At 36.6% G+C, this 26,090-nt stretch overlaps 1 protein-coding gene and 1 long non-coding RNA gene across 4 annotated transcripts; both read left to right on the top strand.

Annotated features, from left to right (window-relative positions):
• Positions 1-12,300: 12,300 nt before the first annotated feature.
• Positions 12,301-14,551, top strand: LOC117159995 (ankyrin repeat and MYND domain-containing protein 2). The gene is made up of 3 exons (XM_033340330.2): positions 12,301-12,538; positions 13,109-13,486; positions 13,561-14,551. Exons 1-3 carry the CDS (start codon positions 12,338-12,340, stop codon positions 14,203-14,205), a joined length of 1,224 nt encoding a protein of 407 aa, XP_033196221.1. The 5' UTR covers positions 12,301-12,337; the 3' UTR covers positions 14,206-14,551.
• A 6,300-nt stretch (positions 14,552-20,851) lies between these two features.
• On the top strand, positions 20,852-25,715 carry LOC143303170 (uncharacterized). Of its 3 annotated transcripts, XR_013059224.1 has the most exons (5): positions 20,852-21,257; positions 21,329-21,516; positions 21,891-22,163; positions 22,568-22,838; positions 22,910-25,715. It is a non-coding gene; the product is annotated as an uncharacterized LOC143303170 (long non-coding RNA). The 3 variants fall into 3 exon arrangements; XR_013059225.1 differs by lacking the exon at positions 21,329-21,516 and having other exon boundaries at positions 20,854-21,257; XR_013059223.1 differs by having other exon boundaries at positions 20,854-21,516.
• The last annotated feature ends 375 nt before the right edge of the window (positions 25,716-26,090 follow it).

The following is a 26,090-nucleotide window of genomic DNA, read 5'->3' as shown; positions in this document are numbered from 1 at the left end:
TTAAATACAGTATTTAATTTCTCATTTAACTACTTCATATAAAATCAATGCCAATGCAAACTGTAATTATTGAACGTCTATGGATAGAACGTAATACTTCATGTTCGCTCAAAACCAAGAAATCAAACCGTATTCATGGAATGGAGGAAGTAAATGCAATTTCATTGAAGGCAACGAAATCTGATTATCCATTCATGTGTGCTGCAATTGGTAAGTCGCATGGTTTGGTTCCTTCGATAATAAGTTCAATGTTCAAATATGATTATGTGAATCCATATATTATACCTATTCTAAATAATAAATTCCAAAACACACTACTTTTTTGCTATAAAATAATTTTACATCTTATGTTTCCGATACTTAAAAATTCTTTACGTTGTGACAGCAAATACCACTACTCGACACTAACTAGAGTCGGACGACGGCAGTGTAACGTCGATTCACATCAAAGACCAGGTCACACACAGCGGACAGGATGGCACCCAGATGTCTGCACATTCTTGGTGCGTACCCTCAATAGCCTTAAGTACCCACCAGGGGTCTAGGCATTTTCATAGTTAAGGTCCTTCGGACCAAGCGAGTATTTCTTGTCTTAAATTTCCCTTTGCGTTTATTGTCTACCACGTGTTGGCTTAGAAAGTTGGTTTTCTTCACATTTGGTATGTTCCGTTAGCAACTTTCTCGCGAGGGCGGCTAAAACCCTTCTTGGTCCACCAACCGTCTTATTATCCAATCGGAAACGGTGTCTACTGCCCTCACTTCCTTAACCAAAATTGTCATCAACAAATCCGATAGTCCCGTGTCCTTAGACACACCCACCCCTAGCCTTCCTCAGACATGGTATCGCCAGAAAGACTCACTTATTCTGTATCCTTAGAATAGTCAACATATCTTTACCGGTCACTACCCTTATAACAGTCGCGTATTTAACGTATCGTTGTAACTAAGTCTTACATAACGTGGTTGGAGTGAATTGTGATTTATGTTAATTCAGTGTGTGTTACATTATAATTGCTGAATTCATAATAAAGTTTATGTGGCGGCACGGGCCACGGAACTTTTCAACGGCTCCAGATACAAAGCGCGACGCCGCCAAAGCGCAACACCGACGTGCCCAATGTATCATCTATATCTTCACACTCTTTCCGCCGAATTCTCGGAAGAGCATACACGTGCCAGCACAGGCGGCACATCTATTGAATGCACGCTAGTGGGGATATCGATGGGCTACGAAGGGAAGGTCTGCGCGAAGAAAAACAAAAAGCAGAGTCAGTCTGTCTTGCGTCATTAAAAGTGTAACTCCTCGGTCCTTTTTTGATAGCAACGCGTCGAACGGCATCTCGGTGTCTATCGTTATTTGTTAGTTGTTACCTGTTGTCCGTTAAGTGTTATTGTTGATCGTTAATTGTTAACTCTGATTGTTGATTAGTTCTAATAAACTGTTATTCGTAAAAACACCAAGAGTAGTTCCTTACGCACCTATCACCATACCACCTCAAATTGGTGACCCCGACGTGATTTGACGTAATATTTAGTGAAAGAGGTGACAGTGATAGTGCTATCGTTTTGACCACCGATTTTGAGTGCACCGCGACGATGGAAGGTAATACACAAGGAACCATAGCCAGCCAGGTGATCAGCATGTCTCCACTGCTGCCCACGAACACGGCGGCATGGTTCGCCCTTCTGGAGAGACAATTCGAGGCAGCGCGAATTACGGAAGACACCATTAAGTACGTGACGCTGGCAAAATGCCTCAACGATCAACAGCTCCAGGACGTCGAAGACCTAATGACGAACCCTCCAGACATCGGACGCTACGAAAAATTAAAACATGCGCTCATTCGCAAATTATCCGATACGGACGCGACCCGGATAAAGAAGTTGGTGGAAAGCGAGGAGATGGGAGATAGAAAACCATCCCAGTTTTATCAACACCTAAAAAAACTCTCCAGCCCCTCCACGTCCGATGATTTTACCCTCACGCGGTGGAGGAACCGATTACCCGCCCGCATCAGGCGTATCCTCGCGGCAGTCGACGATTCGGACCCAGAAAGGTTATTGCGGCAGGCGGACCTGATCGCTGAAGAATTCAGGGAGGATTTTCAGCGCACCGCCCGGGTAACGGCAGTAATGGACCCACCAGCGCAAAACGTGGGAGCATACGAACCAATGGCCGCCGCAATCAACGTGTTGAGCGAGCAAATATCACAGTTGCAGGCACAGATGAACGCGTTGAGCATGATTAATCATCGTCGACCACGATCACGATCACGCTCGCGTTCGCGATACCACCGACGTTCGCGCTCGCGAGATCGGCCACGGCAAGACGGTCTGTGCTTCTATCATGCAAAGTTCGGAGAACGCGCGAGGAGCTGTCGTTTCCCATGCACGTGGAAGTCGGGAAACGAGACCAGCCGTCCGTAGACGCGGCAGACGACGACGGCCTGAGATCCCGCCGCATCTTCGTTACGGACAAGGGAACGAAGATTTCTTTCCTCGTAGACACCGGCGCCGACATCAGCGTATACCCCCGCAGTAAAATCCATAGGCACGTCAAGAAAAACGCGTACGAACTATTCGCGGCCAACGGGACGCGCATCGCAACGTATGGTACCACTGCGATTGGTCTTAACCTGTCCCTTAGACGAGCCTTCAAGTGGAACTTCGTAATTGCTGACGTTCAAACGCTTATCATAGGCGTAGATTTTTTAAGCCATTATGGGTTGCTCGTGGACCCGCGAAACAAACGACTCCTCGACACGACAACCCAATTATCAACAAGGGGATATGCTGCCACGACGGAAGAAATATCCATCAAAACCGTAATCGGCGAATCGGTCTACCATCGACTTTTGGCGGAGTTTCCGGATCTAACTCGTCCACCGGCCTTCGGACGAGAGAAAATCCGACACAGTGTGGTACACCATATTGAAACCACACCCGGGCCACCCGTCTACAGTAAACCTCGACGTCTCGCACCGGATCGCCTCAAGCAAGTCAAGGCGGATTTCGAGACAATGATCGAGCAAGGAGTGATGCGGCCATCGAAGAGTCCATGGGCATCACCCCTGCATGTCGTCCCAAAGAAGGACGGAAGTCTACGACCATGCGGCGACTATCGTGCGTTGAACGCTCGCACCATACCCGACAGGTACTCCCCACCACACATCGAAGATTTCGCGCAACATCTATACGGTAAGCGTGTCTACTCAAAAATCGACCTTGTCCGCGCTTACCACCAAATCCCGATCGCGCCAGAAGACGTTAAGAAAACCGCGATTACGACACCTTTCGGACTTTTCGAAGCAACCAACATGATGTTTGGGCTTCGAAACGCCGCGCAAACGTGTCAAAGATTCGTTGACGAAATTACCCGTGGTCTAGACTTCGTGTTCGCTTACATAGACGATTTCTTAATCGCATCCGAAAACGAAGAATAACATCGCGAACACCTTCGGATTTTGTTTGAACGCTTAAACGAGTATGGCGTAGTCATCAACCCAGTTAAGTGCGAATTCGGTGTGAACGAAATCACATTCTTGGGACACACCGTAAACGCCGACGGGATAAAGCCGCTAGCCGAACGCGTTGACGCTATTGTAGAAGTACCGCTCCCCGGGACCGTTAAAGCACTACGCAGGTACCTCGGTATGATTAATTTCTATCGACGTTTCATACCGGGGGCCGCAAAAATTTTTCAACCCCTAAACGACCTATTAAAAGGAGGAAAAAAGGGCAACGCGCCCATCAAATGGACAGAGCAATCCGAAGCCAGCTTCCGCGAGTCGAAACGCGCCCTCGCTAACGCCACGATGTTAGCGCATCCGATACCTGGCGCACCTGTTAGCCTCGCGGTAGACGCATCCGACTATGCAATAGGAGCGGTCCTCCAGCAACGCGTCAACGACTCTTGGCAGCCGTTAGGTTTCCTTACCAAACCGTTGAACTCCGCGCAGCGAAAGTACAGCGCGTACAACCGCGAATTACTCGCTATGTACACTGCGGTAAGGCGATTTCGACACGCCATTGAAGGGAGAAATTTTACAATTTACACCGATCATAAACCCCTTACATATGCGTTCAACCAAGATCCCGATAAGTGTTCGCCGCGACAATTCCGGCAACTAGATTACATCGGACAATTCACCACCGACATAAGATATATCAAGGGGTTAGACAATAACGTTGCCGACGCTCTGTCACGCATGAAAGCGATAGGAAAGTCTGTGGACCATCGAGCTCTCGCCGCCGCGCAAGAAGCCGACAAAGAACTAAGCAACATCGTTTACTCCGGTACATCCGCGCTACGGTTAAAGAAAATACGTTTCCCCGATCACGACGTAGAAATATATTGCGACGTATCAGGTGACTTTGTACGACCGTACGTACCGAAATCCTTGCGGCGCGACGTATTTAATTCGCTCCATGGACTTTCCCATCCAGGGATACGTGCCACTCAAAACCTGGTGACGACGCGTTTCGTCTGGCCGTCCATAAACAAGGACGCCCGAAATTGGACACGACAATGTATCCCGTGTCAACAATGTAAAGTCACCAGGCACGTATCCTCATCCGTCGGAACATTCGGAGAATTAGCGGGCCGTTTCGAACACTTACACATAGACATTATCGTGATGCCATATTCAAAAGGCTACCGATATTGTCTAACGTGCATCGACCGTTTTTCGCGTTGGCCCGAAGCCATTCCCATCGCCGACATGGAGGCGGCAACCGTCGCTTCGGCTCTCCTTTCCACGTGGATATCTCGTTTCGGCGTGCCTTTAAGAATAACGACTGATCAAGGACGCCAGTTCGAGTCGAACCTATTTAACGAACTATGCCGGTTGCTCGGCATCAGACATTTGCGCACGACAGCCTATCACCCCGCGTCCAACGGGATGGTAGAGCGCCTCCACCGACAACTAAAAGCAGCAATCAAATGCCACGATACGAGCAACTGGGTGGATATCTTGCCGATAGTTCTATTAGGCATACGAACAGCTATTAAAGAGGACCTAAACGCGACGGCAGCCGAAATGGTTTATGGCACCGGCATACGATTGCCGGCAGAATTTTTTGTACCGACTAAACAACAGGCCAATTCGGAATTCGCAAGTCGCCTAAAAGACCGAATAGGAAAAATCAGGCCTCATCCAATTACGCGACACGGCGAAAAGAGAACCTTCGTGTTCCGCGACCTCGAAACATCGCCTTACGTATTCCTGCGTCGCGACGCCATCGGAGACCCCTTACAACCACCCTACGACGGGCCGTATCAGGTTATAGAGCGAGGAAAAAAGACCTTCACTGTTAAAATAAACAATAAAAACGTAATAGTGTCCATAGACCGATTGAAACCCGCATTTCTTTTTAACGACAATATTGAACACCATAGCACGGAAAAGCGCAATGTAACAATACCGCCCGGTGCCCGAAACGAACAAAGCGAAGGGGACTCAAGAGTTCATCACACCACACGCGCGGGCAGGAGAGTTCGATTTCCTGATCGGTTTCAGGCGGGTCTCGGATAGGCGTTAGGAGCCGGCGAACGTACACCCTTGCCTGTAATATTTATATATATTTTTCATTTATATAGCGTTATCACTGGTAAGGGGGTACTGTGGCGGCACGGGCCACGGAACTTTTCAACGGCTCCAGATACAAAGCGCGACGCCGCCAAAGCGCAACACCGACGTGCCCAATGTATCATCGATATCTTCACACTCTTTCCGCCGAATTCTCGGAAGAGCATACACGTGCCAGCACAGGCGGCACATCTAATGAATGCACGCTAGTGAGGATATCGATGGGCTACGAAGGGAAGGATCTGCGCGAAGAAAAACAAAAAGCAGAGTCAGTCTGTCTTGCGTCATTAAAAGTGTAACTCCTCGGTCCTTTTTTGATAGCAACGCGTCGAACGGCATCTCGGTGTCTATCGTTATTTGTTAGTTGTTACCTGTTGTCCGTTAAGTGTTATTGTTGATCGTTAATTGTTAACTCTGATTGTTGATTAGTTCTAATAAACTGTTATTCGTAAAAACACCAAGAGTAGTTCCTTACGCACCTATCACCATACCACCTCATTTAATTAAAACAAAATTAATAGTTGTGTTACGACTCAGCTATTTTATTTCATCAACCAACCCTTAAGTTTACGTGACAGCAGCGCAATGGTTAGCGCCTTAGGTTACGAACGTTCGGGACCCGGGTTCTTCAAATTCCAGCGACCGTAGTCCGATTTTTCTTCCACGATTTTTAAATGAGAAGAAAAATACAGCAGTACCCCAGCAAGCGACATCTACACCCGCAGCAGAACCTATCTCGGCCTCTATACTAGGCAGCCGCACTTATCTACTATTTACACTTCAACGTAAATGGAACCCGAGCGTAATTACCTACCCATGATGAGTTCCGATAATTGGTACTGTTTTCCAAATAATGATACATGAAGTACTATTCTGAATATTGTAAACCTAATGTAATATTAATTCTAATATTAGGATACTGCTAGTGGAAAACTATATATATTAATATTTTCGAGTATTATTACTTAAGAAACGATATCAAGTTAAAATCTACTTTAATATATTTTAGTCTTGATCACACAAAAACAAACATCATAAGATAAATACTTATGTGAAGTCTATTGTGAGCCCATTCTGTACAGTGATATTTATTTGACTTGTTTATTTATTTGACTCGTTTATCCCATTTAACGAACCATTCTCGCGGTTTATCGCTTTGCGATCGTTCAGTAAGATCTGCGTGGAAGATGAATGTTTTTGCAGATATATACGTTTCTTTTTATGTAGACTTTAACGTTTAACTTTCCGTACCTGATTATGCTATTGGCTCGTGCGACTTCCCACCACTTTGGAAATTGGGTAGCGAAACTAAGATGCGAGTGGTCATTCCGTTCTCATTTCGTGCCGATAACAAAGATCGCGTTGCGTCAGGTTTGTAACGTATTCTAATATTCTAACCTACTGGTGGTGTATTTTTGGTGGCGTCGTTTCTTCATTACTTTTTTTACTATCGTTTATATCTCGTTATTAATATCATTTAATTAATACACGTTTATTTAATGATTCTCTTACCGGTAAGTTCTACTGTAAGTTTTTGTAATAAAATTTGAGTTGATTTTGTTTTCATTTAATTATTTTATACATTTGTTTTAACTTATAGTTATTTTTGTGTAGGTTATTGATCGATAGCAGGGATAATGTTGAAGTAACAGGAATCTTTATATAATAGGACGATTAATGATGAATCCGATGAATTTTCATGGGAATTTAGGAATGTTTAATTTATTTTAACTAATACAACTGTGTATGAACAATTCTATTACGTTTTTATTCGGGCATGGGTAACATTTGATATACAATTTATATTTATTTTAAAATATATTCGATACATATTTCATAATAGATAATTTTTAATTATTTGGAATACTAAAATAAAAGTGAAGACAATTAAATAGATCATTGTTCTATTTGGAATATCACTCTCTTATTTCAAACGAATTTTTCACGAATTATATTATTGCTTTAATGTAACCAACAATATAGAATTTGTTCAGGATTTGAAGTGGCCGTTGATTACGCCCCGTGGCTCTCTACATAAACCAAATGTCTAAACACCCTTATTGCGGACCCATCATAAATTTTAGCATTTTATAGTTAAGGTCTTTAACACTTTGCCAATTACGCGTGCCACAGCGAGTTATACGTTTTTCACCGCGCTCGGACTAGCCAACCTATACGCTGTCCACTGCGCATTTTTCCAAGTATCGAGAACTAATATTCACTACTTAAAAAATGAAGAAGTCTAAGAATTATTTAAGTAGTCAATTATATTTTGAGGTAATGATTTTATTTAACGATTTCACATACTGTTTATACATACAAAACATCAAATTAAAAGTATATATTAAAAGTATAAAAAAATATAGGTAAAAACAAAACATTAAAGATAAATAACGCGACTTGAACGTGAAATTAAAAATTCATAATGCATTTTAATATTTTTTACAGTGGGGTATCGTTCGGTTATAATTTTATTTAATCATAACTGATAGTGTAACTTTTTAATTTATTTTAACACTACTAAATTGGTGTATTTTATTATATACTGTATTTTATAAAAGCAGAGAAAGTGGCGCAATTAATTGGGAACAATTCCAGGTAAACGATAACTGATAATAACAAAAAAAAATCAAAAAGAGAGATCTCCCTATTCGGTTGGCTAAGTATTAATAACGTTCACGGTTCGCAATATCAACCGATCAGTTGTAACCTGACTGAAATTAGTTGAGAATTCGCATCATATGGTCCTTCGATTCGGATTCGGTGCCGTTGGAGGAAGCATCAGTCCGGAGGAAAACAAGATTGTTAGCCAAATCATCAACACGAGTGTCACCTTCAGAAAGGAAACACTTTCATCGCGACACGTACTCCGCCAACGTCTCGCTGCACAGTGACGAGCAGTAAACGAAGCATCTCGGCTTCGAACCAATTGATTTTATTTTTTTATTTATTAATATTTACAATCAATTCTCGCATTGAGAATTTTCAGTAGTTTTTCTGGCGTGGCGCAGTAACATGGCTAATTATTTATAATAAGTTAATACTTATTATAGATAAGTATAATTTGTAAGTAAGTATTATAAATAAGTAAATATTACTTAATTTAAATAACTAATTGAATCTAGCGTTTAGGTCTAGCGGGTAGTGTCTCTTCAAATCGGCGAAAAATTATATATGTTCATATCTTTCGGCTCATTATAGAAATGAGATAGTAAAATTAACAGAAATAACAGATAGTGAAAGTTAAAAGACAAAGGAAGTGATTTTATAATAATCGGTTTTTCTCTCATCTTAGTATTCAAATAAAATTTTCAATTTTTAATTCAACACAAATTTAATTACCTAAAATTTTTGCTTTCAACTTTCCTAGTTGTGATTAAAAAGATATAAATGATTTTCTATTTTTGCTAAAATTTAATCGAGGGTAATTTAATCTAATTGATAATTAGTACTTTATTTTTCATGTATAAAATGTTCTCATTTCAGAGGTGCCTTTTTTTTAATTTGTAATCTAGTAAATGAGTTTGTTTCAGATTTATCAATTTACGGTTACATATTTGCTAATGGCTTAACAGAATGAGAGAAATAAAGAAGGTGAACAAAAATAAAGAGCTAAATATTACGAAATAATATTGAGCCTTATCAATCAGGAGGTAATTATACATATTTTATAGAATTTTACTAATCTTTTACAAATTGAATTTGCTTCAGGATTTTTTGTGGCATCAAATGAAGAGGACACTCATACTCCATACAATATTTCTTTCTTTTCCTTTATTACATTTAGATTATTACGTAGGTAGAGTAAGTAAATATTTAGGTTTTTACGTAGGTGCGATTTATGGTTAGGTAGGCTACTTTGAGGTTAATACAGTTGGTTGTAAGCCAATGCCAAAAGCATGGCACTGTCCCGTAGAAGACACAGAAAATCGTGAAATGAACCAGTTGTCTCCTCACGTCGTTTGAATTATTTCGCGATAGTTCGAACGTTCCACAGGTAAGTTGAGAAATTCGAACTTTAGATATGGTAGTCTATGTAAAATTTATTATACGAATCCAATAGAGTAACGGTTCAGAATGCTATAATAGTGTCAAGTGCTGATTTTGGAAAGGCTTATATACTAAAGGTTTTGGGCCCTTTGGAGAGATTGTCGCCGGGCACCTGCTACTGTCTTCTGGGCCTGGGACATTATCTGGTTATTGTCAGAAATGGTTATCCTATTACTGTTTTATAACCCTGTGACAGCATCATAGTGACAGCATGGCGTAGTAGTAAAAGCATGGTATTGTAGAATGTATATTATGTAGTAGTTAATTCCTATATGGTATATATTTTATCTTATTCTCTTGTCTTTTTTATTTAACTCTTAATCATAATTAATTATTATAATTCTCAAACATAATCAATTAGTTTTCAGTTTCATGACAATAAAGGTCGAAAATTTTGATGTACATATACATATGTATATATAAAACAGTGCCTCATATAGAATTACAGTTAAATTAAGATTTAGTTTAATTTTTAGATTTCAGATTTTCATGAATCCTAGTCAGATTTCTAGTTTTCGTGTCGGTTTTTCTTCTTAACGCCCCTTTTGTTGTTTGTTTTGCTGTTTGTTTTGAACATTGTGCAAACGCATACCAAGAAAAGTATTTTTATTTGATGATGAATAAATTTTAGATTCTTTTACGTAAAAAGAGGTCGCGGATAGGGTGGTCTTCATTTGCAGCACATCCTCGTGGTGGGACCCGGGCAATCAGTATTATTTGGTATATAATTACTAATCGTATCATTATACAGTAAAGCAATTAACTATATAATTTGTATAATTATTAATTATATGGCAAGTAATATGAGCTAATTGGATGTGACCTGACTAGGTATTCATATCAATGCATATAGGGTGCTCGCAGAGTTCAGTCGAAGATCTGCAGCTTTGCTCGATTGGTATATTGGTACTCGGACTGGGTTAGGAGCTGTGTAATTTGATGTCTTTCGTAATCCTGTTTCATTGGGTTCTTCCCATTGGAAGTGAACCCCACTAGTTCAATCGGGGTTTCATAATCCTGTTTAGTGGTACTTCCTACCGGGAGTCCCATTTGTTAGTTAGAATGTGCCAGGTTAGGCCCGTGTGGTCGATCCTTAGTTGGGGCATCGCAGCATCAATAGTCGATGGTTCTCACCATGATTCGTGTAAGCTTCGAACGGCGAGAGAGGAATCAAGCGATGGTCAATCCCTGGATCTTCCGCTAAATATCTGATGTCGTTTTGTGCACGGGAATACGTCATATTTTATTCTTTAATTGACCGCAGTTTTTTGTCTTCCCATTTTTAAGGGAAGTTTATTTAGGATATCTTAGAGTGTATAGGTAATTCCTTGATATTTTGAAAGATATTAGTGCCGCAAAAGTAGTGTTAAATTTTAGTACAACTCCGTACTAAATTTTAATACGACTTTTACTTTGTATGACGCGAAATTGTGAATAAAGTGTCAATAGCTTCGTTTTCTTTCTTTCATTTTAAGTTAGGCTAAGTATCTTCGATACGGAATGTTGTCTCAGTTGGGTTGCGAATTGTACAATGTTTGCAATCGTTGTGTAAGAAATGGATGCTACGTGATGTATGCTGAATTTTAAGTTTGTAAACATCCATATCATTGTTCTGCGCGAGATAGATGGTGCCTAGTGTAGTGCTTTTAAGTTTTAAGTTTAAGTATTGATTTTGACTGCCAACTTAGATAGACAACGTGAGATGCGTGAATCCTAGCTTTATTTTAATCATAAGACAGGGTAAATTATTAGCACCCTTCGTGAGATATGTCGTGGGATAAAAATGCACATTTTTATGTTTCAGATATATAAAATCGGATATGAAATGAAAAAAAACCACTTTAATTTGAAACTAATTAAACGAATCATTTAACTATTACTATACAGTAATTTATTATTTTGATAATTTGTAATGTACGTAACGTGTGTACAGTATTTTATTATTTTGATCGTGTGTAATACTTCTTTGCGATTATAGCATATCCGGTTCTATATTTTATTTATAATTTCATACAATACTTTAGTTTTAATTCAAATTATTACTATACCGAATTGATAACGAATGCCACATGTGGCACGAAAATTGTAATTACAAAGTACCTGAGTCATCCGCACCCTGGTGGCAAAAATAGGAATTAAATTTGAGATTACACCATTTCGCGCGGTGGTCATATTGAAAGATGGAAATAACTGCTGAGAATTCGTTATAAATGTAAAACATTCAATTATTTTTGTTTTATGTTTATTCATTATATTCATATTATAATCATTAACATATTGCGAACGAGTCAAATCCGTGAGAATTCTTGTGTTTGTTCTATATTATCCTATATTACCCATAACAAATTGCAGAGAGTATAATAAACACACTGATTTTTTTCGTGGCCAATATTTTGGGATGTGTGACACAAGATGCCATATAATATGAAGTCAATGTCAAATCAATGATTAACGTATTTAAACGGATAGTCAATCTATTTACATATTTCGTTAATAGACATATCACAGTTGAGCCTATAGGATAAATTACCTTGCATTACATTTTGTCTCTAATATCATCGACGAGCGGCATTATAAATCTTGATTTTGTGCATGATCGGTATTTCAGTTGATGTAGAATAAAATCTTATGAAGTGATAAATCTATCTTGTAGCTTGTCTGTGTTTGAACTCTCGTTATACTAATCGATCGTAGAAAAAATGGCGCCTTCTCTAGAGGGTCTAATTGCCGTACAAAAGCAAATTTTTACAAGAATTAGCAACAATGAAGTATCTGAGCTCAAGACATTATTGGCGGCAAATAAAATTAAAATGGATTTTGTGGATGAAAATGGTATGAGTCCACTTCAACATGCCTGTTACAAAGGAAACAAGGAAATAGTACAGATGCTTTTAGATCAGGTAGGTTAGTTTTTTAAATATGCGTGCAACAATTGAATATAATTAAAAAACTGTTTATAATTTTAATATTCAACATCACATTCGATTTATATGTAACAAAAAGGGAACGAAAACACGTTTCGTACATATATATGTATATATTTTTGACGTTTTGTTTTTGCATCTGTACATTGAATCAACAAATGAAAATTCATTAATTTAAAATGCATTCTGACAAACAAACAAGTATCTATCCTTAAATATAATTAACTTTTGTGTGCAGATCGAATTTGAAGATAAAACAATTTTTATCAAAAAGTATTTTTGAAGAATCTTGGAGAAAAGGAAAATCATAACAATTATAATGCGTAAAGATTTTAATTGAATTTAATATTAATTGCTCTAATAATATTTATCATATAATGTATTTGTAATATTCTTATAATAACTTGTAACACATTTAAGAAACAAAGTTTACTATTTAAGATGAAACGTTTTTGGATGAATAATAAATATTATCAATATAAAGCATTGTAGAAAAGATATTATATGAAAATTATATGATTTTAATAATTAAAATATTTTTTACAGGGAGCAGATGTGAATGCATGTCAACATGAGCATGCATATACAGCATTACATTTTGCTGCTCTTAGTGGAAATGCAGAGCTATGTCATCTCTTAATGTCTTATGGAGCACGTTTGACAGCAACAAACAGTGTGGGACGAACTCCAGCACAGATGGCAGCATTTGTTGGAAATCATAATTGTGTAGCAACTATCAATAATTTTATTCCAAAAGCTGATATAGATTATTATGTCAAACCACAAGGTTTACAAACGGAATCGATGCTTCCTCCACATCTAGCAGACTCTTTCCACAAATTTATAATGCAAATCAATGTGCATCCTGTACGTGTAGCTATGAATATACAGAGATACCCTGGTCTTTTAGAAAATGCTGCTAAGGTACAAACTAATATGCATAATGATAAAGCTTTGGATAGTGTTCCGCTATAATGCTTTTTGCTTGTAATTTTCAGGTACAAAAAGTTTTGGAATCTATGCACCATAAAGAAATGACAAGAGGTGCAGAAACAAACGAAGTGATGGCATTTAAATATCATTATCTAAGTTGCATTGTAGCTGAAGTAATCAAGTTTCAGAAGAGGCAAGAAGCAATGAAGGCGGAGAAGACTGAAAAAACAAATGAAGAAGGAGAAGAAAAAAAATCAGATACTGTCGAGGGTCTAATAAGAAAGTTCCTAAAGTGTAGTAAAAGCGACGGTATACCAGAATATCAGGAAGCTTTTCTGAGGGAAAGTGTAAGAGAATTTCCATATAGAGAAAGTACCATTTTTCGCCAAATGGTCGCAACTCTTGCAGCTAGCGATCCACCTTCTGCTGCGTCAGTAGTATCAGCTGCGATTGATGGTCAAAGAGCTTTCTTAGACAATGCTCAAGTCTGCATTACTTGTGGAGAAGATAAAGCTAACAAAAAATGCAGCAAATGTAAAGCGGTGCAATATTGTGACAGAGAATGCCAAAGACTCCATTGGTTTATGCATAAAAAAGCATGTACCAGATTAGGTCAAAATATAACGCCAAGCACAAAGATAAGCGATGCAGATAAGGAACAAATAAGCAACGCTGTGAGCTCTAGACTACAAAATCTAAGTGTTAATTAAACACAATAAAAAGTAAAAAAATTCTAAGCAATTAACTTCAATGTGCTGTACGTATCTGTTTAATTTTATATTACATTAATTCAGATCAAAAACTGAAAAGATATTCTTGTTCATACATTTGACAAATAGTTCTGACTTTTTAAATTTACAGAATTTAAAGAACTTTTTATGTATCATGACACATTTTTGTCTTTTTTGTCCAGAATATTATATATTATAAATAATTATCGTTATCATGTATTATAAACGGTTTCATATGCAAATGTTCAGTTAAACTGTTATTTCCTCAGGATTGTATTCTTGTGGGTTGTCGTCACCATAAAAATAAAATATACTTATAAACACATTTGTATTATTTCGAAATTTTATTGTTCTTAGAATTTCATAAAATTTATTTAAGAAGCTACCATGGATGTATAAAAAGTTTGTATAGCAGCAAATTTTGACAAGAACTTTGTAGAACTATTTAAAACATCTCAATGAATAAAAGATATATACATATCCTAAAAGTCTTCAGAATAAATTTCGTAGAAACTATATTTATCCATATATTTTATGAAAATATTTAGAATCAGTGAGATATATATGAATAATATCTAATTTTATTCGTACATGTTTAAATTTACTATTATCTTGTAAAAAGGTATATGTAATTGTTTTCTAGTCTTATTTTATTTGCTCTAGCTTGAATGTGCTTGTTCAGAATATTGTGCTTAATATGCGTTTTGTAGTACATGATACTATGGATAAAATAAACAGATGCAATCTGCTCCTATTATCCTTGATATGTATAGCTCTACAACTTTATAGATCCAAACTGTGATTAATTCTTTGTCATGTTTTTTAGTCGATTGCAAATTTATTTTCTTATCCTCGGTACTTTTGGCCGCTATATTATACATTGTCAATGAGATGCAAATATGTTAAACCGCTAAAAATATTATTAAACTATTTAGTAATATTTTTTAGCTATTCTGTCGTGGTATTTTTCATCCAGTAAAAGGAGAATGTACTGTTATTGCTGCATATATCGATATTAAGACAATTTTTTTAGTTCAGCTACTATTTTTATTGCATTTATCTTTGGATTCTATTTTATCTTATGAATCATCTATCGATCAATACATTAATTTATCTTTTGTGTACGCTTACTTGCTATTTTATTTTAAAACCATTTTTTGTATTATATCTGTCTACGATTCCTTAGATTGTTGATCTTTGATTATTTATAATTTCAGAAATTTCATGTAATGTTTAGTACTTATTATGTATCTTTATAATGTTTTTTTTAAGTTGTCCTGCCTTCTTGTTCCACATTAGGGTTATGATTGTTACTTATTCTTCAATCTAAAACTCCACCTATGTTGAGAATGTCTCGAGATATATTGATGTCAATTGTATTAACGTCCTACATATTGTGTTGTAATTACACTATGTATAATTTCATATAATGAGGATTGTACGAATATTTATTACGCGTACATTTTCCTCTCTGGTTTCCGAGTATATCCATATTTACTAAAATTTTCGTAAAAGATATGGATAAATAATATTTTTCTGTTAAGTTAATTTCAAAGATTCCTGAGGATTTGTATATATTTCGTTTGTCAACATGTTTTAAATAAACAGAAACATTTTACAATGTTTTTGTTAAAATTAACTACTATACAAATTCTTTTTATATTCACTGCATATTCGTCGATTATTAAGGAATATTTCTATTTGAATGTCTAATCTTCCTAGGATATTTTTAATTCTTTTTTATTCTAGATTCTAGATAAATATGTGTTAAGTATATGGTATATACTTATAGTTAATCAATTATTATAAACAAAGGTTGAGATTTTCCATTTCTAAAATTTTACTTTATTTATTTAAAGTATCTGTTTTATCTATTCACAATAGATAAAATCTGTTTTATCCATGTACAATATGTATTTACATTATTATAATATACATATCATATGCATAACAGATGTCCATTAGAGTTGGAGAAGGTTTATGTCTTTTAACCTAAGCATAATTAACTACGTAAGTTTATACGTATAAACCATTGAAATTCCTTTGATATATGAAAGGATCTGCCCTTTCATAATTATTCCGAAGCTCAAGGAGAATCCGAACAATGTAATCGATATTGTCGTAATAAGCGGAAGGTTTCAGTTTTGGTTAATTAACGATCAACGTTTACAGCCGTGGCGGTTGTTCCTGTAAGGGAACACGAAAGTCAAACTGAGCGAGGTACTTCCGAGGCCGGTCTAATAAATTATGTAACAAGAAATTCCATTGAAATGAATTGGTATTTACTTGTAATGAGTTTTCACAACTAATAATACTTCCTGTTCATGTCATGTCACTGCGTAGTACATTTCGTCATTGTTCGTCCATAATTTGCCTTCTGAGTAATTTAATTCGTTATTTATCGACTAACTTGTTAATTTTTGGCTATTGTTCACCTTACAGAAATTTATTGATAAATAGTTGTATAATTCATTAGAATAGTAACTATACCTTGGAGGCGGGCCATGTAAATTATAAAATAATTGTGTTTGGGAATAATGACCAAATTCCCAATACGTATGAACACTTGACAAACTCGCACTTGGTACGTTCACAGTCACACCTGCGTAATAAGTACATATGTACTTTTTAACATATTAGTAAACTATGCCAATTGTAAACTGTGAACCGTGACCGCGACAGCACATAAAACATTCTCTATAAGTATCGTTATATGTCGCAAGTTAATTGTTGCTTACGAGTTTTTATTTTGTAAAGTTAATCATTGTTGACTGCAGTATACATTGATTTTTAAACAAAAATGTGAGCGTCGTTCTTTCCTTTATCCTTTCTTCGATTCGATCTTATCATTACGAATTAATAAATTATAATAATATAAATTTTGTTTGCTTATTGTCACGTACTATTATATAAAAGCTTGGTATTGATATTTTACTTTCATAAAGTTTCTGTTAATGTGATGTTAATGCACACAGTGATAGTTAAATAGTAAATGTATATAGTAGTAATATGGTAAATAATAAAATGTATCACTGCCAGAGTTTTTTGATAAATAACTTAAATTTATTGTGCGCTAATTCCATAAGGAGATATGTAGTATGTTAAATAGTACTTGCAACTGAGAAATTCCTATTAATATGTAGATATGCTTTAGTCCAAATCGACCGGTGTCCTTAATTATGACATTAAAGTCCTTAAAAATGATAAATATATCGAGATGCAGTCTTAATCGATTCCAATTCGAATGTGACGCGAATATATTTAGAACGTTCCCGCGAGAAATCACATGCAATAAGTCAGCAGGTGGAAAAGAGAAAAGGATGAGTGCTTTTGGTCACAGCCGGATTACGACGGAGCGTCGATCACGGGCAATTTGTATGGCCGGTATACGCGCGGTCGTTAAGCCGATTAATCCAATCACGCGTCACGATGTTCGCATCTGGATCAATGGTGAACATGGTACGTTTGGTATAATGCCTGCATTATCAGTCATTAAGCGGTATGCCGCTGACGATTTTCCAATGGCCACGTCATTCATTTTCCTCATTGCTATATATTTCAAACTTGCTAATAAATTATAAATTTTGTTAGTCTTCGATATACGTATACTACAGCAAGTTTCTTACTCTTTAACACGGTCGATAACGATTGGCGACAAGATCAAATTTCACCAGAGATATCAGCTCATGAAATTCAAATTCCACAGGAATTACCTAATAAGAAAAGAGATAGCGGAGAACGAAATGAAGCGCAAGAGATAGGGAAAAATGACAGAAACGTTAGAAAGTAGAAAAAGGAGAACAGAAAGAAAAGTGAGAAAAGGGAATGATTGTTTAAAAAAACAGAAAGAATTACAGAGAGAGAGAGAAAGAGAGCAAGAGAGAGAGAGAGAGAGAGCGAGAGAGGGGGGACACTTTTATGCACTTTCAATTTTAGTATTATATGGCGTAAATGGTGGGGGCGCACGATTTTATGTCGCGAGAGGAAGTAGCGTGAGAAATAATTGTACGCTGAAAACATTTTTAGAAAATGCTATTCTATTTGACCGATTTGTATCTTCGATTAATTAGCCGTTTTTTTTGCATGTTATATCGGAGAATGTTTGTTATCGCGATCGTGCGATCTCATAACCCGGACACTTTTTATTTCATTTTCAAAGATATTTCGTTGAAGGCAATGCCAGTTTGAAAGAAGATCCTTTATGATATTTAGGTTTAATTTTATGATAACATTGTTATATATGGTACATTTGAAAGCAGAAAAAGAGACAAGAAAGGAAAATAGTTGTGGGAAAAATATTCAACGTCGTCTCTGAGAAAAGAAATCATTTGCTTAGTTAATCTTCTAAAATTAAACAAACATTCGGAAGGAACAGGTGAATAAGCATAGAAGAAAAACGAGGGAAGTTGGAATCAATTATTTCTCAGTTTGTCACGATCGGGCTATCACGAATAACTTTCTAAATCGGTTGACGATCGTGTAAAAGATTCATCGCTGATCGATGGAGGCTGAAGGAACGGAGCAGAAATAGAATAGCCACGCTTTTCCGTTTCTTGTTATGTCGATTTCCGTAACATTCCACGTCTCCCACGTGGATCAAAGCCAGCACTGCGGAAAGTGTAACTCGTTGTCGAACGTCCATTCGATGGATCGACAGACGAGCCAGCCATCTCTTTCTCCTCCCGTCTCCGACCCCCACGGCGTAACGTCGTGTCAAAATAAAAGAAAACGAATTTTTCCGGATCAGTAGTGTGGAGAGCAAAGATCCTCAATATTTGATGTCGTTCGTACAACTGTGGAGAATTGTTCGATGCTCAATTGAATATAGCGAGGCAGACAAACAGTTTTAACTTACGCGATTCTGTAATAATTATTAATTAGATAAATTTGTATAACCTTTGGACACTCTATATGTACATTTTTGCGCTTAGAAATTTTCTGTAAAAGTCTAAACATTCGTGGTTTGCTGTACAGTTTACTACGATACTTTAACATTCCCATTTCGTACAACCAGAATTTTCTCGATGGAAGAAAAGTAACAAACAAACTCAAGTATTTTTTTTCGTATCAGTCGGCAGAAGTTTAAAAGCTTTGCTAGACCATAGCTGCGTGATGGTGACACCGACGAGTGTTCAGCTTTAAGTGAACTGTGTAACTTGGAGAGCAGAAAGAAGCCTAGGTATCGCATCGCATACTCGACCACGTATCTCTTCCTCTCCTTCTCCATTTTCTCTTCTTTTCCTTAGTCAAGAGTCACGAGGAAGAATACGAGAAATGAAGAGAGGAGGAAACCTACGTTCAGCTTTCTTCTGAAATTACTCGGTTCCATCACGGTGACCCCTCGTACTTGGTTCTACCATTTTTACGCTCACTCCTATCTCCTCTTTTCACCTTTTCCTACACTTTACCCTTTACGCTTTCCTCCGAGTTCACCTGTACCGCGTATCGCCATGTAGATATCTCTTGAAACGTTTCTTAATTCCGCGGGAAGTAAGGGTCGACATAATGAGCATGGGCTCGATGAGGTTAGAATAGCGTTGTTCTGCACCCATGTCAACGACGCACACTATAAAAGTATAATTATACCCAAGCGTGTTATTCAATATCGTTAAGTGGTCCCTATTCTTTTAGTTTTAGCTATATTATGGATATGGTACGAAAGTAGAACATCAACTATGAAGTGCCAAATTTACCCTTAATCAATTGGCGTTTTGCCAATTTCCAAGCCTCACGGAAAATAGCCTTTATTGTTCGAATTACGGTCAACTAGATACATTCGCCGTTTATTCTCTTTCTTGAAAGCCTCGACGTTTTATAAAATTAACTTTACATCGTGGACCATTGTACTTCAAAGACCAGTCTTCTAGTATACACGGAACGGAGGACATGTACTAGCAAAATGGACGAGCCAGAAAATAGCGTATCGTTCCTATTTAGTTGAATAATTGGATACCGCTGTTCCTTCCCTTCCCTCACCTTCCTCGTTTCTAACCCTCTTTCGAAAGACTCTCGCCTTAATACACTTATCGTTAATGCAATTCCAACGGGTTTTCTACCCGATGATGGTTCCCTACCTTTCTGTTGACAACGCAACGTCATTTGCGAGGGTGCTGACACGCTGTTTTCTCGACCATTCGCACTGGCAAGGAAATTGAATTTATTAGAAACAATTTGGCTCGTCGGTTAACGTTAAAAAACTGTCAAATTCTAAAACAGTGAAAAATTGCTTGGATTTTTGATATTTTATTGTAGTTTGTTTCTTTCCCTAGTTTATCTTTAAGTTTTACATTTATTAAAATTTTAGTATTATATGTCTTGTTATTTTTACCTCCTAAATATAAATTTAGATTAGATTTTCGCAGATTGCGCTATGGTATAAATGGCACTCTGAAACTATAGATTAAACGTACAATTTAATCGCAACTGCATAAAGATATATCGTTTACAATCTTAGTTACGCGGAAAATGCAAATTTAATATTGTACGTGTATTGGAGGTGGTAGCTCTCGTGAATAACATTCCTCTCTACAGTCCTCCAAATCCTTGGTATTCTAGGTTGGCATCTAGGCACTTATGGAAATGCCAATCTAATGAATCTATACTTTTTGACGCCATGGTTTAAGATTTCTCTCTCCCTTCCTCTTGCTGTCTCATTACTCGTCAGTCATCGACGAACATCGCACAGTAATCGTTGGATTGGTGGATACACGACTTTGCATATACCATAAAATATATCTTGTGTACGTATTAGCCGAACGAATGGGAATAAATAAATGATAAGTGATTCTCCGTACAGAAATACTTGAATAACGTGAAACAGAATACGAACCAACGTTTGCAAAAAGAATATGTGAAATGTTAAGAAGAGTGTCAAATAACAGTTGAGGATCATCGAAGATACTTATTACTCACTTCATACACAACGTTTGCAAAAAGAATATGTGAAATGTTAAGAAGAGTGTCAAATAACAGTTGAGGATCATCGAAGATACTTATTACTCACTTCATACACAATAAATTATCGAACGACGGTAAGGAAGAGATCAAAGAACGTGGATATCATTGGGACAAAATTTCGAATAATATATCCCGTTCGACGCAGCGTATCGCAATTTAAAGGATGCTTCGTTAAATTCGCAACCCCTATTCAAAGTTGACGGGCAGTAGAACGGGTTACCAAGAGGGAAAGGAAGGGAGAAGTTTTCAAAGGACACGTCCTCGTTAAGACGACACAGCATTATAACATTTCACGGTTGTCAGTAACGTTGACAGACACGTGGCTACTCATTGGTATATTATATTGCATTTTCGTGGTGATACGATAGCAATGCTTAAGCTTCGTTTAGATTAGTCAAGTTACGTGGATCCAAATGAATTGAATTCGAGTAACTTGAGATCACTTTACCAACGTATACCAATTATTTGCCCGATTTAAGATATCCTTTCAAGTTTCTACGGTTATTCGCATCGATACAAGTCATAAAAAAGTTTATACCAATTTTCAATCATTTGTTCTATATACACTAATAACAATCGTAATTTGTTAACGTTATATGCAAATGTATCTGCAATGTACATGTGTTATAAACGATTCGCTTTGTTAAATTAATACATTTATTGCATTTATTGGAATATTAATAAACGATTCTGTTATTTCGTTGCAGATTCTCCACTTTGAAAGGTTTCTTTTCTCTGTTTCGATCTTTAAAGCGATCTCGTTACTTGGAGCGTAAAATATGTAAATTTATTCTATCAATGCAAATTAAAGCACGCTGCTGCTATAACTGTTGCGAGTTATCGTAATTGTTTATAACTATAACGCGTAAATGGAAAAACAATAACAATGTTGTAACAATTGCTTTTCCTGCCTTTTGCTGCAGCTCCGTTGGAAATACGATCGTATGATATTTAAATAGAACACGCATCACAATTAACAGGTATGTATATTCAAAAAATCTGTACGTATTTCTGTCGTTTAATCGTAAATGAAAAGAAAAATAAAATAACAGAAAGTTATTAAAATAAATTTTATTGGAAGTAAAACAACAATAAAAGGAATAGAGAAATAGCATTTAATAAAAATATCGAAATCAGCAATTGACGTGGTTCCAATTATATACGTGTCTCAAAAGTTAATTTATTTCCCATGAATTTTTGGAAAATTCAAGCGATATCGCCGCCGTTTTTATTGTTGTAGCATTTCCACGGAAAAACCATTATAGAATAACCATTTCTGAACGAACATTGTATATTTTACTTACATTAGAATCTGATATTTGTCTAGAACATATATAACCTAACAAATGAAATATACATATTTATACTATTTTTCTTTTCTCAGTAACAATGAATCAGAATATAACGGCAGGACAAACATAATTAACAACGAGAAGCTTCTTATACATAATATACACCCACAGTGCAGACAGAAGCATGGAAGACAACGTAGATTGCGTTATAGAAAGACACTCAGTTTCGCGTGAAACTAGCTAGGTAAATTGACTCCGGCGAGTTCTAGGGATCTAATTCTGGGATTTCACTGCTGGTCGATTGGGTTTCACTCCCACCACGATTCTCTTTGCGCGTAATTTGCCTCTGAGCAACCGACATCCGTAAATATAAATTTTTTTTTTACCGACTTTGAATTTTCTCTCTCTTTTGGCTTTCTTTTTTTTTATTTTAGATTTACCAAGCAAGCCGCAAAATAATTATAGCGATTTTGAGAATCGATCGCTTTAGAAATTGTTTTCCTCTCGCTTGGGGCGTGTTACGACTGTATTTGCGACACGATGCTTTGTTCGAAAGATTCTTTGGTAAAGAGGAATGAAAATTAAAAGGATGGTATAAGAAACGAGTATGGTAGTAAAAGAAAAGAATTTTATTCGTTAATTAATAAAAATTAATAAGAATTTTATTTATTACGATATAATAAAATTGATTTTTAAAAATTAATATGCGTAACAAGATCGACGCGAACATTCGATGTTTGTAATTTTTGCATAAAAGAGGACGAAGAAAAATTGTTGCTTAAGATAGTTAGAAGATTGGATATCTCAGCTTTAACGTAGTAAGACGTCAAAATATCGATTTGCCACGATCTAATGCTAATTAGATATCTAGCGTAGCATGGTCCATGGGGGGAACCTTATTGAAACAAGATTGTTTGACTTCTATATCGAATTATTGGAACACCGCTCCAAATAGCAGCGCTGCTTTACCCATTAATACTAACGTTAACGTATTAACTGAGATTTCAACTATTCCCAAGCTCGTATTTCTGTACTGTAGCTACCTTAAGATTAGTTTCTCTCCATGTATCTGCACAAGACGAACGCTATTACAAAATCTTTTTTATCATATTTGTAAATTCTACTGGCTCATTGGCAGACGTTCCAACTTAAGCGTGCAGAGTAAAATAACGCTATATAAAGCCATATTAAAGCCTATTTGGACCTATGGGATCCAACTATGGGGAACAGCATAGAAATTCCAACATAGAAATTCTTCAACGATTCCAATCAAAAACTCTAAGATCCTTAATAGATGCACTTTGGTATGTTACCAACGAAACAATACATCGCGATCTTAAGATACCTACAGTTAAAGAAGAGATATCCAAATTCAGCAATAGATATAACATAAGAATTAACAACCACCAAAACCTACTAGTTACCCAATTACTTGACACAACGGATCAGATCTGCAGGCTAAAAAGATAGCTTTAGATTTAAAGCTATCTTTTATTTAGAAGCTTTAGATTTAAACATTACATTCAACTAGAATCAAACATACGATAATCACTTATTATTCACGCGGAAACGGTCGGCGCATCAAACATAAAAAGAAGATTAAAAAGGAAACATCCAACAGATCTCACAAAGGACATAACCTAACAAACAAACACTCACCACACTAAAGAAATAAATCAATCAAATTCGAAGATGGTATCCCACTGGGGGTAGCCATCCACATGTTATATTATTATACCACTAAGCTATAATATTTTACCAAATGTCCTACTGGACAAATTGTAAAATGTAAATAAATAAATAAAAAAAAAACTTATTATTCACGTTATGGTACCACGCCAGAATAATTTACTTATAATTCTCAATGAGAATTGATTGTAAACTACTTCCAAATACAAAAAAATCATATTTGTTCAATTCTTTTTTTGTATTATTTAATTTGTACTTTACAATTTGTCCAGCTTGACATTTGGTAAATTTTTGTATCTTAATTGCTAAATAAGATGTGGATGGCTACCCCCAGTGGGATACCATCTTCGAATTTGAGTATTTTATTTTTTAGTGAGATCGGTGGGGTGCTTTATTTTTAGTCTTTTTCCTATGAGAGGTTTTCAGCTGCAAACTGGTTTGGATGCGTTGCCTTTCTTTCCATGTATTTTTCTGCCTACCTGCCGGTTTCTTCTTTGAGCGTTGGTATTTTTAAGTCTTTGTGTATATCCTCGTTTCTGACCATGGGGCGTTGACTATCGTCCTCAGTATCTTCGATTGTAGCGACTCTAGTTTATGTGGCTCATTGCTGCTGTTCCCCATAGTTGTATTCCGTACGTCCAAATTGGTTTTGTTATCATTTTGTAGATTTTTAGTTTATTTTCCATGCTGAGTTTAGAGTTTCGTCTAGTTAGCAAGTATATCTGTCTTCTTTTTATCTGTCTAATTCTTAACTGTTTGTAATTTCTCTATGTATACCTCAAAATCAGAAATCTTTTAAAAGGGCGACAAAGATTGAATCTATTACTTGTAAGTCAACGGTAGGAATAATAGATACTACCATCGCGTGCTAAATATATTTTTTTAATTTAATAAATGGAAAATGTCGCGTTTAGAACGCTACCTTAGAAACGAAGTAATCTTTATTCAAGGGATGATTGAAATTTTTTTCGAGACGTTGCACTTTTGTGTTAACGAGTTATTTCGTTGGCTTTATTCGTCGGGAAGCAGGTAGAGACCGGAAATTCATTGCATTAAATTGTGAACACGGTGCATCGGTGGTGGTCGCGTATAAAAAATCCGGGTGTAACAATGTGCCACGGTTCACAGAGGCATCTGGAGCAAAAAGAAAATCCTCGTAGATGCTGATGTCGACACCGTGAGTTTCTTTGGTTGTCTGCCTCTTGTTTCTGCAGGTGACATAAATAGTGACCCATTTACACCCCGGCACTCGCGAACTGCGTGGTGGCACAACGCGAAGAGCTGGCACGAGAACCCTTTGGCCCACAGGTCTCCAAAAGAGAGAGAGAGAGAGAGAGAGAGAGAGAAACTCGCTGGACAAAGAGACACTGGAAGAAAGATATCACCAGCTATTGACTTTTCTGCGAATTCCTAAAGGCTCAGTTTGCTCCTTTTTGCTATATATGTTCTTGCTATATTCGTCGTCGTCAACGAATTGTTTATTTATACCACTTGTTCTTTTCTTTCACTGAAAACTGTATGTATAAATAAATCTTTCATTATAGTTTACAATCTCTTATGGACGTATTGCATGTGCTATTTGAAATATTTTGAAATGTTACTAATACTATAATGATAATATTAAACGATTCTGTATATACAATTTTTTTTTTATTATGTAATTTGTACTTTACAATTTATCCAGCTGGACATTCGGTAAATTTTTCTAGCTTTATCGCTAAATAACATGTGGATGGCTACTCCCATCTTCGAATTTGTCTATTTTGCTTCTTTAGTGCGATCAGCGTGGTGTTTACTCTTTAGTCTTCTTTTTGTGAGAATTTTCAGCTGGTTTGGATGCGTTGCCGTTCTCTTCTTGTATTTTTCTGCCTACCTTTTTTTTTTCTTTTTTTTTTATTTATTTGTTGAAATTACAATCAATTCTCG

This window comes from Bombus vancouverensis, chromosome 9 (genome assembly GCF_051014615.1).
Source record: "Bombus vancouverensis nearcticus chromosome 9, iyBomVanc1_principal, whole genome shotgun sequence".
In the NCBI taxonomy this organism is placed as follows: domain Eukaryota; kingdom Metazoa; phylum Arthropoda; class Insecta; order Hymenoptera; family Apidae; genus Bombus; species Bombus vancouverensis.
The sequence above is the reverse complement of the archived record's forward strand: the minus strand, read 5'-3'. Positions and strand labels throughout refer to the sequence as shown.

Excerpts from the sequence above, each read along its gene's own strand:
- LOC117159995 (XM_033340330.2), top strand. The coding sequence starts at position 12,338 with ATGGCGCCTTCTCTAGAGGGTCTAATTGCCGTACAAAAGCAAATTTTT. Across the intron at positions 12,539-13,108 it reads TACAGATGCTTTTAGATCAG|GGAGCAGATGTGAATGCATG; the intron begins GTAGGTTAGTTT and ends TATTTTTTACAG. Across the intron at positions 13,487-13,560 it reads TTTTAGAAAATGCTGCTAAG|GTACAAAAAGTTTTGGAATC; the intron begins GTACAAACTAAT and ends TGTAATTTTCAG.